The following is a 15,535-nucleotide window of genomic DNA, read 5'->3' on the forward strand; positions in this document are numbered from 1 at the left end:
ACTATCGAGATTGAAACTATAGCTGGACAGGTTTCCTAAAAATGAGACAACAAAAATCTGAACTCATGTTCTAGAGCATTTCCGTGCATCCCATGGAAGCATTTTGAACCACTCTATTGCTCTCAGATCTAAGTTTAAATAGAAATGTATTTTGGAGTTTGTTAAGAATGATGAGGATGGGGTTCCACCAGCTCAGAAGCGTTTAGAGCCCGGGCTGACCTCACACTTCTGGTTTTTCACCTCAGTCTCTCAGTGTTTTCACAGCCAGGCTGAACCTGCTCAGTTATAGGCTCAATTCCCATTGAGAATTGAGAGAAACAATGGTGACTCTTGTGTCCCAAAGTGACCCCTAATAACCACCTTGTCCCTGCCTTCATCCATCACTGGAAAATCAAAAGCCACTGTCTTTAGCAAGGAGCTTCAGAACATCTCTTAAAGAATTGCTGACTCTCCCTTAATTTAAAGAACAATGAACAGGTGTGACCTTTCAGAAACAAACCTATGGTGTACACCTGTATCACATCCAGGAGACACGACAAATCTCTCTTTTTTTTTTTTTTTTTTTTTAAGATTTTATTTTTTCCTTTTTCTCCCCAAAGCCCCCCGGTACATAGTTGTGTATTCTTCGTTGTGGGTTCTTCTAGTTGTGGCATGTGGGACGCTGCCTCAGCGTGGTCTGACGAGCAGTGCCATGTCCGCGCCCAGGATTCGAACCAACGAAACACTGGGCCGCCTGCGGCGGAGCGCGTGAACTTAACCACTCGGCCACGGGGCCAGCCCACGACAAATCTCTTTTGACAGTGGACCACTGTGCCAGTGTGTGAAGGGAACCTTGGCCAAGGAGTAACCCGCCAAGTTAGCATCTGATAAAACCATCAGCAGCAGGTTTTCAAGGTGGCTTTAACCACAGGCTCTCAGAAGGAAGCTCCTTTCTCAAGCAAGCTTGTGCTCCAAACTCACAGAGCCAGGGGCCACAAGCCTCTGTGTAGCAGTGTACGCTTTCTGCATTTTTGTACTGAAGGAGACATTAGCAGTGGCCAGTGGCAATGTCCTTGCCTGCTTTGCTAAGGTCATCTGACCTTGCCCTCTCCTGACATCACAGTGGTCCTGACACAGACATGCCCCTTCGTTCCTTGCCCTGTAGTGATGTTGAGTTTGCCAGGCAAGCTCTGTCTTTCTACTTGCTCAACGTGGGCAGGAAATCTCACCAGTTCATAAACCCTTGGACATGGTGTGCCCATTAACAAGGGTAACACTTAGTGCCTCCTTGAAAGGGCTGTACCCACCCATCCACATCACTGATCCATGATTTTTCATGCTCCCTGGCTGTTCAGGTAGGACCATCCCACAACAATGAAAGCACAGCTGTTTGGGGAGGGAGCTTTGCCCAGCGCGGGCCACGGGCCACGGCCTTCGGACAAAGAATGCCTGCCTGGAGCTGCCGCTGGCTCCTCTTTTTGCTCTTTGTCTCAACGTGATGAGCATGTTACAGTTCCCTTTTCTGGGGAAATCTTCAAGTACATACACACAATTGCCAAGATTCAACCAAAGGGAGAAACGTGCACACAGAGGTTTGGGTGAGTCTGGAAACTGGTCCAGGGTCACTGAGTACAGGCTTCTAGAGGTGACTTCAGAGAGTGGAAATACCCCAAACTTTCCTTCCATACAGTCAACTTGCCTTGATTGAGAAGGGAAGGAGAAAGCTGCCCAGAGGGCTGGTGGCCAGTGTTGGGTAGTTTGTGATATATTCGGGCTGCTAAGTTAACAAGCGGTGAGGGCTCTCCTGTTTCACCCCCTAGAGGATTTCGGAGAGCTGGGGTTTTCTTGACGGAGACCTGGGTAACCGGACCGGCCGGGGAACAGTCAGAGGCGCGCGGAGGGCGGCCCCGCGGGACGAGGGCGGAGCGGGCGCCGTTGCGCTGACAGCCGCTGCAGAAAGGGGGCGGCCGCGCCCATTTCCTCCGCTCCGCCTGGGCCGGAGGGATCCGCAGCGGCGAGCGGCGCCTCCCGGGTGTCGGCCCCGGCGCCCCCGACCGCGTCCGGCGGTGGCGAGACGGTTCCGGGCGAGCCTGCGGCGGTCGCCACCCCTCCGGACGCTCCGAAGTCCCCGGCGCGGTGCGCATTCCGGCTGCCCGCATGGACGCGGCGCTGAAGCGGGGCCGCTCGGAGGAGCCGGCTGAGCTTGTGCCGTCTACCCGGGACTTGGAGGAGGAGGAGGAAGAGGGGATGGAGCAGGGGCTGGAGGAGGAAGAAGAAGTGGACCCCCGGATCCAGGTAGAGCGCGCGGGGGCGCCCGGAGCCCGGCATCTACTCTTAACCTGCCTTGCAGCCCCCCAGTGCCTGCGGTCCAGGGGACAGGGTGGCCACGTAGATCTGGGGGCGAGAAGAGAGGGTTAATACTCGGTTTCACCTGGTTCCTGGGGACGCTGCAGTGCCCGCGTGGACGCTGCCTGACTCTGTTGCGGGAATCCCACTCGCAGATCCTTGGCAGGATCCGAGGGTCGTCGCAGCGTGCCCAGCGGTTCGGGCGGATGTGCAACAAAGGGAAAAAGGGGGCGGGGGCGCCATGCGGGTATCGGGGTACCCCCGGCCAGGCTCGCGGCGCCGCAGGCATTGCACGGCCTCCTGGCCCCGGGAGGTGGGGTCGGCCGGCCCGCGTGGGCGCCGGACCCGGTGGGCGGGTCGGCGAGCCCGGGGGGTGGGCGTTGTCCGCCCTTGCAGCGTGGGCTGGCACTGGTGTCCTGGGTTTGAAGTCCTCACCTGGCGGAGGTGCCCGGCCTGAACCATCTTCCTCCTCCTCTGATTCATTGTTAGCAAACTGAAGGGTTTATTGTCACCACTGGCTCAAACCTCCGCTTGGCCCCAAATGGTTTAAAACATAGCTTTTCCTTGTTACGTGGTCGGCTGTGAACAGAAATCGAGGACAACTGATGGGCAGAGCTGACGTGGGGAGAAGGCGAGGTGATTGGCCTGGCTTTCTGTGCCTCCATTTCTAAGGGAGATGATTAAAAAACAATTTCCAAGCCGAGATCTGGAAGTGACAGTTTAACCTCTTCACCCTCGAAGCGAAAAGCAAAGCAAATCCATTTTCCAAGACTCATTTTTCTACCTTTTCCATAAATCATTAAAAAGAAAGATTATATATATATATTGCTTTTCAGCATGCTCTGCAATTTCTGGAGCCCTAATTGGTTTTTCAGATCAATTAAAAGCTCATTTAACTCAGCTGTTGCTGTTTAAATGCATTGTTTTGGCAGATTAGCAAGATAAAGATCAGATGGAAAAATCTTTGCATTAGGAATTCTATTTAAAATCATCAATTTGGACTACTAAATCTTGTTGGTACAGGAATTCTGTTAACAAGACCCTTTGTTTTGTAGAGTAAAATGAGTTAACTTCATGCTGGGTACTTTTTACAAAATGTCAGTTTGTAAATGTTTATTTAAAAGATCAGGATTAAAGCTAGTTTGTTTTTTTTTAAATTAAAAAAAACCAGCTAGGTAGGTTGAATAATAGGCAGTTTGAAACGACTGTCATCTCTATAGAAAAATACTCAACCGCTGATCAGTCAATGCCAGAATTCTGCCCTTGACTGAAATAATTTCCCTAGGTTTATACTTTTGGCTTGGCCTTGTTTATTTGCTTTCATTGTCTTTTTCTGCAAAGTCCTTGCTCTATGGCGGAAGGCGCTGTTTTGATTTGCCCGCTAAACCATTTGTAACAGATGGGTTTACCTGAAGGCATGTACCTGGAATAAATAGTTGACATTCTAAGGAAAGACAAGTTCCTAGGACCTTAAGACATTTTCAGAAGGGACACCATCAAGAAAAAGGCTTCAGAGATGCTGGCATTCATTTGCTCTTCTAGCCAAGGCTTAACTGTCTTCCTTGGGAATCATCTGACTCGTCCCTCTTCCTACAAATTGTGCTGGAGTCATTTTGCAGGTAATGGACTGACTCATAGGGAAACAAAAGATGAATCCCTTAAATCATTTTTTCTCCCTCTTTTCTTCATTAGGGAGAACTGGAGAAGTTAAATCAGTCCACGGATGACATCAACAGACGGGAGACTGAACTTGAGGTACAGAAAGCCGAGGCCCTGTTCTTGGTGAGGTGGTGCCGTCCCGCCGACACCAAGCTGGTTACTTTTGTTTTAATAGCTGGCGTCCCCTCCTCAAAGTTGAGCATCAGCCTGCTGTCTGACAGAATAAAATACACCACGGGGCCTGGCTTGTGGGTGGAGCACATGTGGATCCAATTTCACATGTTTTTCATCATGGAAGCTCCATCAGGCCGAAAAGCAAGAGCTTTACACACGCATAAGACCTCCAGTTAATGTGTCTGTGGAAAAGCTGGAAGGACGGAGGGGAAAATGAGCTGAACTCGTTAGTGGAGAAGAATGAATGAGCTCATAAAAATCTAAGTCTTTTAGGGCGGTTCCTTGCATTGGGGCTTGGAAGCATTGTGTGTTTCCTCAGCCTTACTCCTTTTTTGCCTTTCCTGCCCTAATAATTTTCCCCTTCCCACCTCCCTGCTCATTTCTTTATTGTCTGCTTGTGTGTAGAATATAATTATCTTAATGGTAACGAAAAGCTGTTTAGACTGAGAAGGGCTTTCCTGCTGGGCAAAATCTTGGGAGACTAGACGTTGATTTGAGTTTCCTGAGCATCTTTCAACCTGAGGGTAAACAGATTAGCCTTCTTCACAGCTACCAATTAGTCCCCATCCCTTTTCAGTAGTGGTTGGTTTTACCCCATCAGCAAATTTGAACAACCCCGGCGTCTGTCTGAGAGCCTGGGAATGACTCTGTCAGAGAGCTGAAGGAATGCAGGAGCTGTTGGCAGGACCTGTTTCTGTAGCAGAAGAAATAGCAGGGAAGGTCAGCAGGAAGGGCAGGAAACATCTGGTCCCTGGAGTGAGGGCATGGTGATAGGAGAATACCATCAGCACTCTGGCATCCTTGATTTGTGGCTGTTTGACCAGGCCCTGGAGGTACCAAATGTAGATATGGCAGTGGGGATTGAAAGCTTCTTGTGCTGGGCTGTGTGTGAAGGGTTATGCCAACCCCTCTCTTTTGGTTGTAGGTATCCATGAACACTGGCTGCCCTTCTCCCCCAACTGAAGTATAATCTGTGTGTTGATAACACAGATGAATCGAGTCTCTCTGTTGGGCAATTGAAATCTCTCAGAATCTCAGATTTCTAATACACTAAAGAACAATGACAAAAACTCTACCATTTCTATAGGGATTAGAGTTTACAAAGTGTTTTTATAGGCTTTATCTCCTTCCATTTTGTCACACCAGCCTAGAGCTGGGCTGTCCAATATGGCAGCCTCTAGCCCCATGTGGCTATTTGAATTTAAATTAATTAAATTTAAATAAGATTAAAAATTCAGTTCTAGTAGCCACATTTCAAGAGCTCAGTAGTTGGGGCTGGCCCCATGGCCCAGTGGTTAAGTTCTTATGCTGCACTTTGGCGGCCTAGGGTTTCGCCAGTTCGGATCCTGGGCACAGACATGGCACTGCTCATCAAGCCATGCTGAGATGGCATCCTACATAGCACCACCAGAGGGACCTACAGCTAGAATATACAACTGTGTACTGGGGGGCTTTGGGGAGAAGAAAAAAAAAGATTGGCAACAGTTGTTAGCTCAGGTGCCAATCTTTAAAACAAAAAAGCTCAATAGCCACCATATTGGACAGAGCGGGGAATTCTTCCATCACTGTAGAAAGTTCTGCTGGACAGCGTGGGCCTGGAAGGTAGGGAAGGCAGGGACCACCTCTTCTCCGGGTGAGGGCGAGGAGGCGCAGTGTCTCACGTTCGATGGTGTGGCAGAGCCCCATCCTTTTTCATGTCCCCTCCGGCTCTCGTATTCTACCATCCCAAATATGAATAGACAAGTTGGAAATAGTCTTTTGTGGGTTGTTGCTTTTTTTTTGCAAAGGATTGGTTTATTCATTCAACAAATATTTGTATGCCTACCGTATGCTGGTCACTGTTCTGGTAGTGCTTACCTTCTGAGGGTAAAATTGGTTCATCTGGTAAACTCTTTTTTGCCCCAATTTCTGAATACACTTAGGTATTTGTGTGTTGCAGGAAGCCACGGGACAGGTGTTTCCTGCCTTGCTCTGGAGAGCACTTGGTGGCAGCAAAGAGAGGTGGTCAGGGCTGGCTTGTGTTGGGTGGCTGACCCTTACATGGTATTATTATAACCAAGATGGAGTCATAGAAATATAGTGCAGGCTACGTAAGTCACTAAAACTCTTCCCTCGTAGCCACGTTGAAAAGTAAAACGATATAGCTGACGTTAATTTTAACCTATTTTCTTTAACCCAGAATGTCCAAGATAGTAAAATTTCAGCATGGAATCGATATAAAAAAATCACTAATGAGATATTTTACACGTATTTTTGTACTAAGTCTTCAGAATCTCATGCATATTTTACACCTGAAGAGCATCTCAATTTGGACTGGTCACATTTCCAGTGCTCAGTAGCCGCACATTGGCAGCGGGCAGCCCAGGTCTAATAGGTGTTTCCGGTCAAACTCACAAAGGAGCGGTGGGATTTGACCCTCTGTGCAGGCTGTCTGGACGCTTGTCATGCTGCTGGAGCCTGGAGGTGAGGATGGTGTCTGTGCCTACGGTGGGCTGTGTTCCTTCAGCCAGGCACTGGGTACCACCCTTGTGTCAGGCATTCTGGGCCACTGCAGATATGTGGGTGAGCAACACAGACAAAGGCCTTGTCCTCAGGAAGTTTTCGTTTTAGTCGGGGGTGAGGGGTGGAGGGGCACTGATTACTAATTGTAATAACTACAATAAAAGAGCGATGTGATGGGGCTCTGGGAGAGGAGTCCCCAGAAGACACCTGAGCAGAAGCCTGCAGAGTAAGAGTGGCCTTGTGCAGAGAGTAGCAGATGGAGAGAGCCGTGGGGGTGGATGAGGAGAGCGTGCCAGAGGATGTGGGACAGGAAACAGCCATTATAATATACAGTCAATTCTCATTGTTCGTGGTAGTTGTTTTCTATAAAGTCACCGTGAACATTGAATTAGTGAATACTGAACCATTGCTCCCAGGGGGAAATGTAGAAACCTTAGGTTCCTGTGAGCCTCTGGTTACAACATTTTCACCAACCAATCAACACATAGCCTTGTTTTATGTGTGTTTCTGTTTAAAGACACCTTATTTACTATATATTCTTGATTCATGAACGTTGAACTCACGGGCAGCAGCACTGTGATTCCTGCCTGAACGGAGCCCACCTAGCACACATTTTCTCCACAAGGCACATCACAGCCTTTTTGGGCTTGGGGACACTGGGCAGCACTTCAGCACTGGGCTTGGAGGCCATTTTAAACAGCAGAACCACCACCAACAGGTGCAGAAATGCAAAAACCGTGGCAGTAAGTGGACCGTGTAAGGACCTTGTTTACAGGATGAGCGCTGAAACAAGAGGCAGAGCGTTGCGTCCTTCACCCTCAGCTGGGAATGTGCACGTTGGGTGACTCACATTTTTTTGCCACGTTGTGCATATCCACGAATGGCTGTAGAAGCGCCACGAGTATTGATTTTGGAGTTAGAGATAAACGTTAGTGAGTAGGCAAATTCACAAATATGGAGGATCCACACATAATGAGAATCGACCGTGTGTGATTTCGGAGCCTCTAGGGAGGGTCTTTTGCGGCTGGCGTTTCCTTTCCCTTTTGATCATGATCCGGAGTGCCCAGTGGCCCCCTGACGTTGTCTGAGTCCGACTAAAGAAATTGGTGACCAGGTCTGTGGCGGCTGCTGCTTGGCTTGTAGACCGTGGTGCGGTTGTCTCTGGGGAGCTGTGGCCCGAGGTGCATGCCTGGGAGTCACCTTTAGGATCCCATTCCATGTCTCGGCCGTGTAAATAGGAGATTACCAAAGGGCCAATGGATGCCAGCCGCCTGCCGTGTCGTCACTTGGATGTCTGCCTCTTCCTGCAGCCTCGGTTCGCCTCTGACCTTGTTTGAATAGCGTTATGTCTGCTTTGCCCTCTGATTTATGTCAAGAGAGCCAGGCTTTACAAGCTGTGCAAGCAGTAACCTTTCTACCAGAGAGACCCTTGGATATAAGCCTGAGGTTTAAAATTAAGAAAGTGGGTGTGTTTTCCCACAGACACATTGATTAGTCAGCTTCAATTATTAATTCCGGAGTATTTTTTGAGCACCAGCTATGTGCTAAGGGCAGTGTTAGGTGACGGGGAGAGGGCAGTGAAGAGGGGACAGAGCTCACTGTTCTCCTGACCCTTACCTCATGGAGCGGGAGGAAATTCAATAAACAACTAAAATATGCAGTAGGTTGCTGGCGATGTGTGCTGGGGAGAAAAGCAAGGCAAGAGGGAGCTGGGCAATGTGGGTATTTGGGGCCGAGGCGAGGGAGGGGGTTGCAGTGTTATGTACAGTGGGCAGGAAAGGCTCTCTGAAAGCCTGTCTGGAGACAGTGAGCCTCGGGGCCGTGTGGGGGAAGAGCATTTCAGCCAGAGAGAACAGCCAGTGCTAAGCTGGGAGTGGGGCTTGGCCTGGCTGAGGAGCAGCCAGAGGGGACCGATGTGCTGGGGGTGGGGTGAGCGATGGAGAGAGGAGAAGGAGCGAGTCAGAGAAATGGGTCATTCACTGTGTGACAGCCCTCGCAGGTGAGGCAATGCAAGCAACTGTGCTGATGTAATTTTACAATGCACATTATATAGAACTATCTTTTTTCAAATGTTTGTTAAAAAAAGATGCAACATGGGATTTCTAAATCTCATTGTGATCAAGAGTTGCAATATCCCATGCCAATTACTTATTTGTAACCCTGATGTGTAGTGTTTTTGTGATTTCCCGTGCTTGCCCTGAAGGCGCGCTGTCCCAGGGCTGTGCAATGGTCAGAGAGGGGGAAGGACATGGCCAGGCCGAGCCACCCACACACAGCTTTTCCGAGTAATCAAAAGCTGGCTTCTTCAGACCGCCCTTCCCCAGGGAGGCAGGAGCAGTTAATTGTAAATGTTCATGCTCTTTCCCTCACTGCTTGGGTGGGGATGGTTTCTGGGCAGACTTGTTTAGAAAAGTATTAGATTCTGGACATCTGTGTTCCCCAAACTTGCGTAAGGCCTGTACCCAGAATCTGCCTTGTACTCCCTCCAGAAACCAGCAAACATTTTCTCTCTCTTTTTTTTTTTAAAAAAAAAATACTGTTTTGAGCTTGGAAACTGGGGGGACAGGGGTTGGGTAGGAGAGGGAAGGTGGGGGTGAATTTGGAGGCAGCCAGGCCTCCCTCTCATGAATTATTAACACAAGTCAGGAGAAGAAAGAAATTCATTTCTGAAAGGATAGTGTCACATCTTAGACTTTGTCCTTCAAGATCTGTGTGTGTGTGTGTATGTGTGTGTGTATATATGTGTGTATGTGGTATGAATGGATGCGCACTAGGGGAAGGCCGTGTAAGACATCCGCTGTGTTTTGGAGACAGCGCTAGGGAACGTGTGAAGTGATAAATGGACGAGGGGAAGTGAGGAGTAACTGTTCCTTGAAGCTGGCACCAAATTCCAGGCCTGGTGGCAGGCTGCCCCGTCTGGGCTGGGAGGGCCCTGACCTCTTTGTACCCAGGTGAGATGTGGTTTAAGTAAACATCGACATAATAAACGCTGAGCCCCTCCTGTGGGCTGACTCCTGTGCGGGGCCCTCAGCCACCCTCAGCCACAGTCCTCGCCCTCGCAGAGCTTGGCGTCTCCTGGCTTCAGGCGTGCAGTTATGCAGTGACAAGGACATGCAGGTCCTTTGGGAGCCAGGGGAAGCTTTGTGGAATAGGAGGCCTCGGAGTTGAGGCCTGGAGACCCCAAGTCACGTGGGAGGGTCGGTTAATATCCGGAGCAGCCTAGAAGTGGAGGAGGAAGAGAGCTGACGGTACAGACATCACCTGCAGCTTGAGCAGTGATGGGCCGCCTCGGCCATTGGCTGGTTGTAAAGATAAACACACTTGAGGTCTTTTCTGGGTGCTTCTGAGTGACCTGAGCTGGGGCTGCTGCTGTCCCCACAGCTGTGACCTGAGGTTTGGCCGTCAGAATGGTGGGACTTCGGGCTTCCTGCTTCAGTGATGGTCCCCCTGCCTGGCTGTTGGGATGTCAAGGGACAGTAACTTTTAACCCAGCAATTGTAAGAACTTATCCTAAGGGAATAACTGGACAAGGACATAGGTCCAGTAATGTTCATTGCAGCATTGTTTAAAAATGTTGGGAAGTTATAAATCTAAATAACTGTCAATAGGGGATTGGTTAAATAAATGAATGCTATGCACAGGCGATGGCTGATAGAGTCTAGGCCTTAGAATGACAGCACAGCTTGTTATTAACATGAAAAGACATCTGAATGGAAAAAAGCAGCTTCCAAAAGAGCGTGTAGTATGGTGCTATTCTAAAAAATATGTTTATATGCATAAGAATGCCTGGAATAGGTTACACACCACTTGTTATATCTGGTGAGAGATAAATGATATTTATTGTCTTTATACTTTTCTGTATTTTCTGAGTTATTTGCACTGAATTTGTATTACTTTATAGTCAGAGAAGACAAAAACCTAAAACTCAAAGCTTGGGGAAGCGGAGGGTGGAGGGCAGACTGACCTTGGCATCAGGTGGTGAGTTAGAATCTGAGGTCTGCTGACTTCTAGGGGCGCTTGGCCCCTTGGAGCCTGAGTCACGTCGTTGGTGAATTGGGGTTGTGATTCTTGCCCATGTCACTGGGTGGCCTGGAGGACAAGAGGAGATACTGTGTGAGGGGTGCTTTGATAACTGCACAGCCTGCGTGAGGGAGAGCCGCCTGCGCATGGGGCTGGCAGGGAGCACTGAGGACCCCCAGGAGCCCCATGCAGAGAAGGCTCCTGTGAGATGTGTGTTGGAGCCAGGTTCGCCACAGGGTCTGGCTGTGGTTCTGCTTTCCTCTCTCGGGACCCGCATGACATTTCTTTGTCAGAGACTGGCTCTGGGCAAAGGGCCGGAGAGAGGACTTTGTCAGGCCGGGATTACAGCCGGATAGACTTTGCAGTCACTGGAGTCTTTGCTCTGTGGCTGGTCTGCTGGGATGTAGAAATCAATTTGTTTCTCCAAGAGCCTGGCTTTGTTAGGGTGTGTCTGCTCCTGGGATTTGTTTGGCATATAACAGGTGCTCAATAGATATTTGAGTGAATGAATAATAGCAGATTACCCCTTCATGGCTGTGTGACCTTGGGCCAATTACTTAATGTCTCTGGGCCTCATCCCAATGATGGTGCATAGTGAGCCATCAATAAATGTCATTGGTGCTGTTACTGGAGCAGGGCAGGTGAGGGCCATGCTGGAATGCCTTGTGTCCATTCTGGACTAGTTTTCCTGCCTGTTTTGGCTCCTAACTGCCCTTCAACAGTAATGACTGCTAATGATGATAATGAGTGCCTACTGTGTGCCAGGCTATTCCAAGCACTTTGTGGATATAAACTCACTGAATCCTCAGAACACCTCTATGAGATAGATAATATCGTCCCTATTTTGCTGATAACAAAGCTGAGGCACAGAGAGTTCCAGAGTCTTGCTCTAGAGCAGTTGCTCAACTTTCACTCTGTTGACATAGTGGGCCGGTAATTCTTTACTGTGGGGTGCTGTGCTCTGCATCATAGGAGGTTTAGCAGCATCTACTCACTAGATGCCAATGACAGCACCCCCACACCACTTGTGAGAACCAAACATATCTCCAGACTTGTAAGTGTCCCCTGGGGTGCAAAATTGCCCCTGGCTGTGAACCACCGCTCTAGAGCAGTGCCATCAACGTCCAGCGAAGTGTGCACCCACAGCCTGGCAAGACTAGGAATTTGTTAGAATTGCAGAGTCCTGGGCCCCACCCAGACCTAGTGTATGAGAATCTCTGGGGGCAGGGCCCGGGAGGCTGTCTTAACCAGCACCACCTGTCTCATGCATATTCATCAGTCTATATTCCCGTCATTCGTTTATTTGTCTGGCTCCCCTACTAGACGCGGCCCCAGGAGGGAGGGGCCGAGGTTCCCCTCTCTGTGCCGCCGCATCTGACACAGTGCCTGCACACGGGTACCATGAATGTTGGAAAGAGTGGATGTTAGTTTGTGGTTAGACTCAAACACCCTTGTGGACTCCTGGCTCTTGTCATTGTCACACACAGTGTCCTGCAAAATAGGCAGGTCCCCTTACTGTAGCGTCTGCTCTGGGATTGCATTTGTCCCCAAGCTGTTCTTCGACAGGGCTGACCCTGGACACAGTTGTGACACAGGTAAAGCATGGCCTGTGTTCTCCGTCCCCTCCCTGAAGTCCCTCACGTACAGAGGTCGTAGCTCATGAAGGTGAAAGATTCTGCCTTGTTTGGAGATGCTAGGGTTTTGGGAGTGGCCTTTCACATTAAAAAAGGATGGCGTTTGTGGATATGGACAAATGGCTATAATCTGTTTGGTGGAAAAAGAATTAGGTAATAAAACTGTAAGATATGGGGCCTGGCCCAGTGGCCTGTGGTTAAAGTTCCCAGCGCTCCACTTTGGCGGCCTGAGTTTGTGTGTATGGATCCTGAGGGTGTGGCCCAATCCACTCACTAGATGTGCTGTGGTAGTGTCCCACATAGAAAATGGAGGAAGATTGGCAAAGAGGTTAGCTCAGGGCGAATCTTCCTCAGCAAAAAAATGAACAAAAAAACTATAAAGTATGTATAAAACGACTATGCATGTAGAGTAATGTAAAATCATATATACATGCAGTAAAGAATATGTGCATATGAGAGAAAAAAGGTCTAGAACAGAGTGATTCATAGTGTGGTGCACAGACTATGAACTGCTTGTAATGAATTGAAGTAAAGTAAATACGTAAATTGAGACTCTTTAGAAACCTTTTTCAGCAATTTGACATTGCTGTGACATCCAAATGGCATTTCACAGCGTATTTTTATTGTATTCTACGGAAGTGTTGATTTGTAGTGGGTTGGGGGAGAAAAGATCCATTACCACATAGTTTGAGCAGCATGGATCTGGAAAAATGTACCCTCAGATGTTACTAGTGGTTATTGGTAGTGGCTAAGAATGCTGGTGATTGGGGGCTGGGCCGGCCCGGTGGCGCAGCGGTTAAATTAGCACATTCTGCTTCTTGGCAGCCTGGGGTTCGCCGGTTCAGATCCCAGGTGTGAACATGGCACTACTGCTTGGCAATCCATGCTGTGGTAGGCACCTCACGTATGAAGCAGAGGAAGATGGGCATGGATGTTAGCTCAGGACCAGTCGTCCTCAGCAAAAAAGAGGATTGGCAGTAGTTAGCTCAGTGCTAATCTTCCTCAAAAAAAAGAATGCTGGTGATTTTTATTTTTCATTTCTTGGTGTTTTCTGAGTTATTTACAATGGCCATATTTTATCATTTTCATAAGCCGGGGATGGGGGTGGAGAAAGAAACATTATTTATAAAAAGACGCCTTTATGAGTCAAAGAAATAAATTTCTGTGGAAGGAATTTTAGGAACTATGAAGGCTGGTGGGAAAAAATGTTCAGATTGGTAGTCCCTGCCGTAATTGTAGTAAACCGTGATGTTGGTGGGTTTGCTTGGTGAATTACTGTATTGTTAAGCTCTCATTGTGGTAATTCGTGGAGGGCTGAAAGGCACTTTCAAGGCATTTTAGGATTGTCTACCAAGAAACCCTCATTTATACACTTATTTATAAAGGACAAAAAAAATCACGCAGATATAGTAGTGGAAAATATTCCAAATATTAAGACTATTTAGAGGGGCCGGCCCCGTGGCTGAGAGGTTAAGTTCGCATGCTCTGCTTTGGCAGCCCAGGGTTTCGCCGGTTCGGATCCTGGGCCCAGACATGGCATCGCTCATCGGGCCATGCTGAGGCAACGTCCCACATAGCACAATCAGAGCCTACAACTAGAATATACAACTATGTACTGGGGGACTTTGGGGAGAAGGAAAAAAAAAAAATGAAGATTCGCAACAGTTGTTAGCTCAGGTGCCTATCTTTAAAAATAAAAAAAAAAGACTATTTAGATATTCAATTCAAACTTAGTTGCTGTATGTATTTGAGTATTAGTATCATTTCTAAATGTATAAAGACTAGTGGGCCCATATAGGCTCTCTTGCAACGTCGTTCACTGTAGCCACGTCAGCTGAAGGATACTAGTATGGACTGTTGGCTAGAACATAGAAGTAGCTATCTAATATTGAAATGGACTCTATTGCCTTAAAAAAATTGACTCTCTTCCTCCTAAGCTCTAAAGACTAGTGAGATAATACATAAACTTTCCCGGCCCCTCAGCTGGAACCCATCAGAGGCATGTTGGTGCTTGCTAGTGTAGGGCAAGCAAACATTTGTACAATGACATGTTTGAAATCCCAAGTTTATCCAAGATGCCTTTCGTCTGACTCTGAGGGGTCTACGGGTGTCCCCACCTCGAAAGAAGACGGGCCATGGGGGTTGATGGATTCATTGCTGCCCCAGTGGTTGTTAGACTTGTCAAACCCACAAGTTGGCAGAGCACTGTGTCTCTGTGGACTGTGGCCTTTTAATATGAAGCTGTTACTTTTCCTTCTGAGCATTTATTGTAAGGACTTTTAATGGAGTCAGGGGTGTGGATGTGTGTTTTGGCTGGACGAATTAAACATCTATTGAACCTCATCCTTTGGCAGGCATCCCGGTTGTCTTTGCCCAGCCCTCTCCTTTGAGAGTTACTTAATCTGCCTACGGCCACATAGATGTTTCCAGCAGTAAAGACTGCATCACTTTTATGCAATGCATTTTAACCAAGGGTCTCATGATAATTTGCAAAGCAGCTCTTAGAGAGCTCAGAATCAGCTTCTTTCATTTCCGTAAAGGAAGATGGAAAAAAATTTTGTTCTATTCTTGCCTGATTTTTCCTTTGCTGTGTTGTGCTGGATTATCTAAGAGATATTAATGTTTGCTCTGACAGAAAGAAATTGCTGGTGGGGAGACAATGAGAGGAGCATCCGCTGTTTATGATAACCGCAGCCGAGCCCGCTTAATGTAAACTCTTTTATTGTTTGCCATCAAACGCAGCCGCAGCGTGATGTATGGGGTTTGGTTGTCTTCGTCCACCCTACCCTTTTGTTGCCAGCATGCAAAAGGATTCAGCTTCATTCTGATAGATTTGAAGCCTACAGCTTTAATGCTCTATTCCTGGGTTTTTGGCTTTATTGAAAGAAGGGATGAAATGGGGGTGTTGTCCTTCCTCATTGTTCTAGTTACTATTTCTACCTAACAAATTACCCCAAAACGTAGTAGCTTAAAACGACTGCTTTATTTTGCCCATGATTTGTGGGTCAGAATCTGGAGCGGGCTCAGCTGGGTGGTTCTTGCTTGAGGAGTCTCATGTGGTTGGAATCGAATGTCAGCTGGGGCTGTGGTCATCTGAAGGCTCAGCTGGACTGGACGCCCAAGGAGGCGCGCTCCCATGTGTGGCAGTAGACACTGGCTCCTGGCTGGGAGGTCAGTTGGGGTTGTCCACCAGAGTGCTGACATCTGACCTTTCCAGCATG

At 48.2% G+C, this 15,535-nt stretch overlaps 1 protein-coding gene across 4 annotated transcripts in view; it reads left to right on the forward strand.

The window, feature by feature from the left end:
• Positions 1–1,122: 1,122 nt before the first annotated feature.
• Positions 1,123–15,535, forward strand: part of SH3BP5 (SH3 domain binding protein 5) — a 71,484-nt gene continuing 57,071 nt past the window's right edge. Inside the window, exons 1-3 of one of the 4 annotated variants that reach the window (XM_070576012.1) lie at positions 1,123–1,334; positions 1,800–2,274; positions 4,018–4,080. In XM_070576012.1, the coding sequence (XP_070432113.1) occupies positions 2,137–2,274; positions 4,018–4,080 (201 nt within the window). In that variant the 5' untranslated portion in view covers positions 1,123–1,334; positions 1,800–2,136. Of the gene's footprint in view, positions 1,335–1,362; positions 1,578–1,667; positions 2,275–4,017; positions 4,108–15,535 lie in introns of those variants that run through there. The other 3 variants (XM_070576013.1, XM_008536364.2, XM_008536363.2) reach the window with 3 other exon arrangements.

Source organism: Equus przewalskii, chromosome 15 (genome assembly GCF_037783145.1).
Source record: "Equus przewalskii isolate Varuska chromosome 15, EquPr2, whole genome shotgun sequence".
In the NCBI taxonomy this organism is placed as follows: Eukaryota; Metazoa; Chordata; class Mammalia; order Perissodactyla; family Equidae; genus Equus; species Equus przewalskii.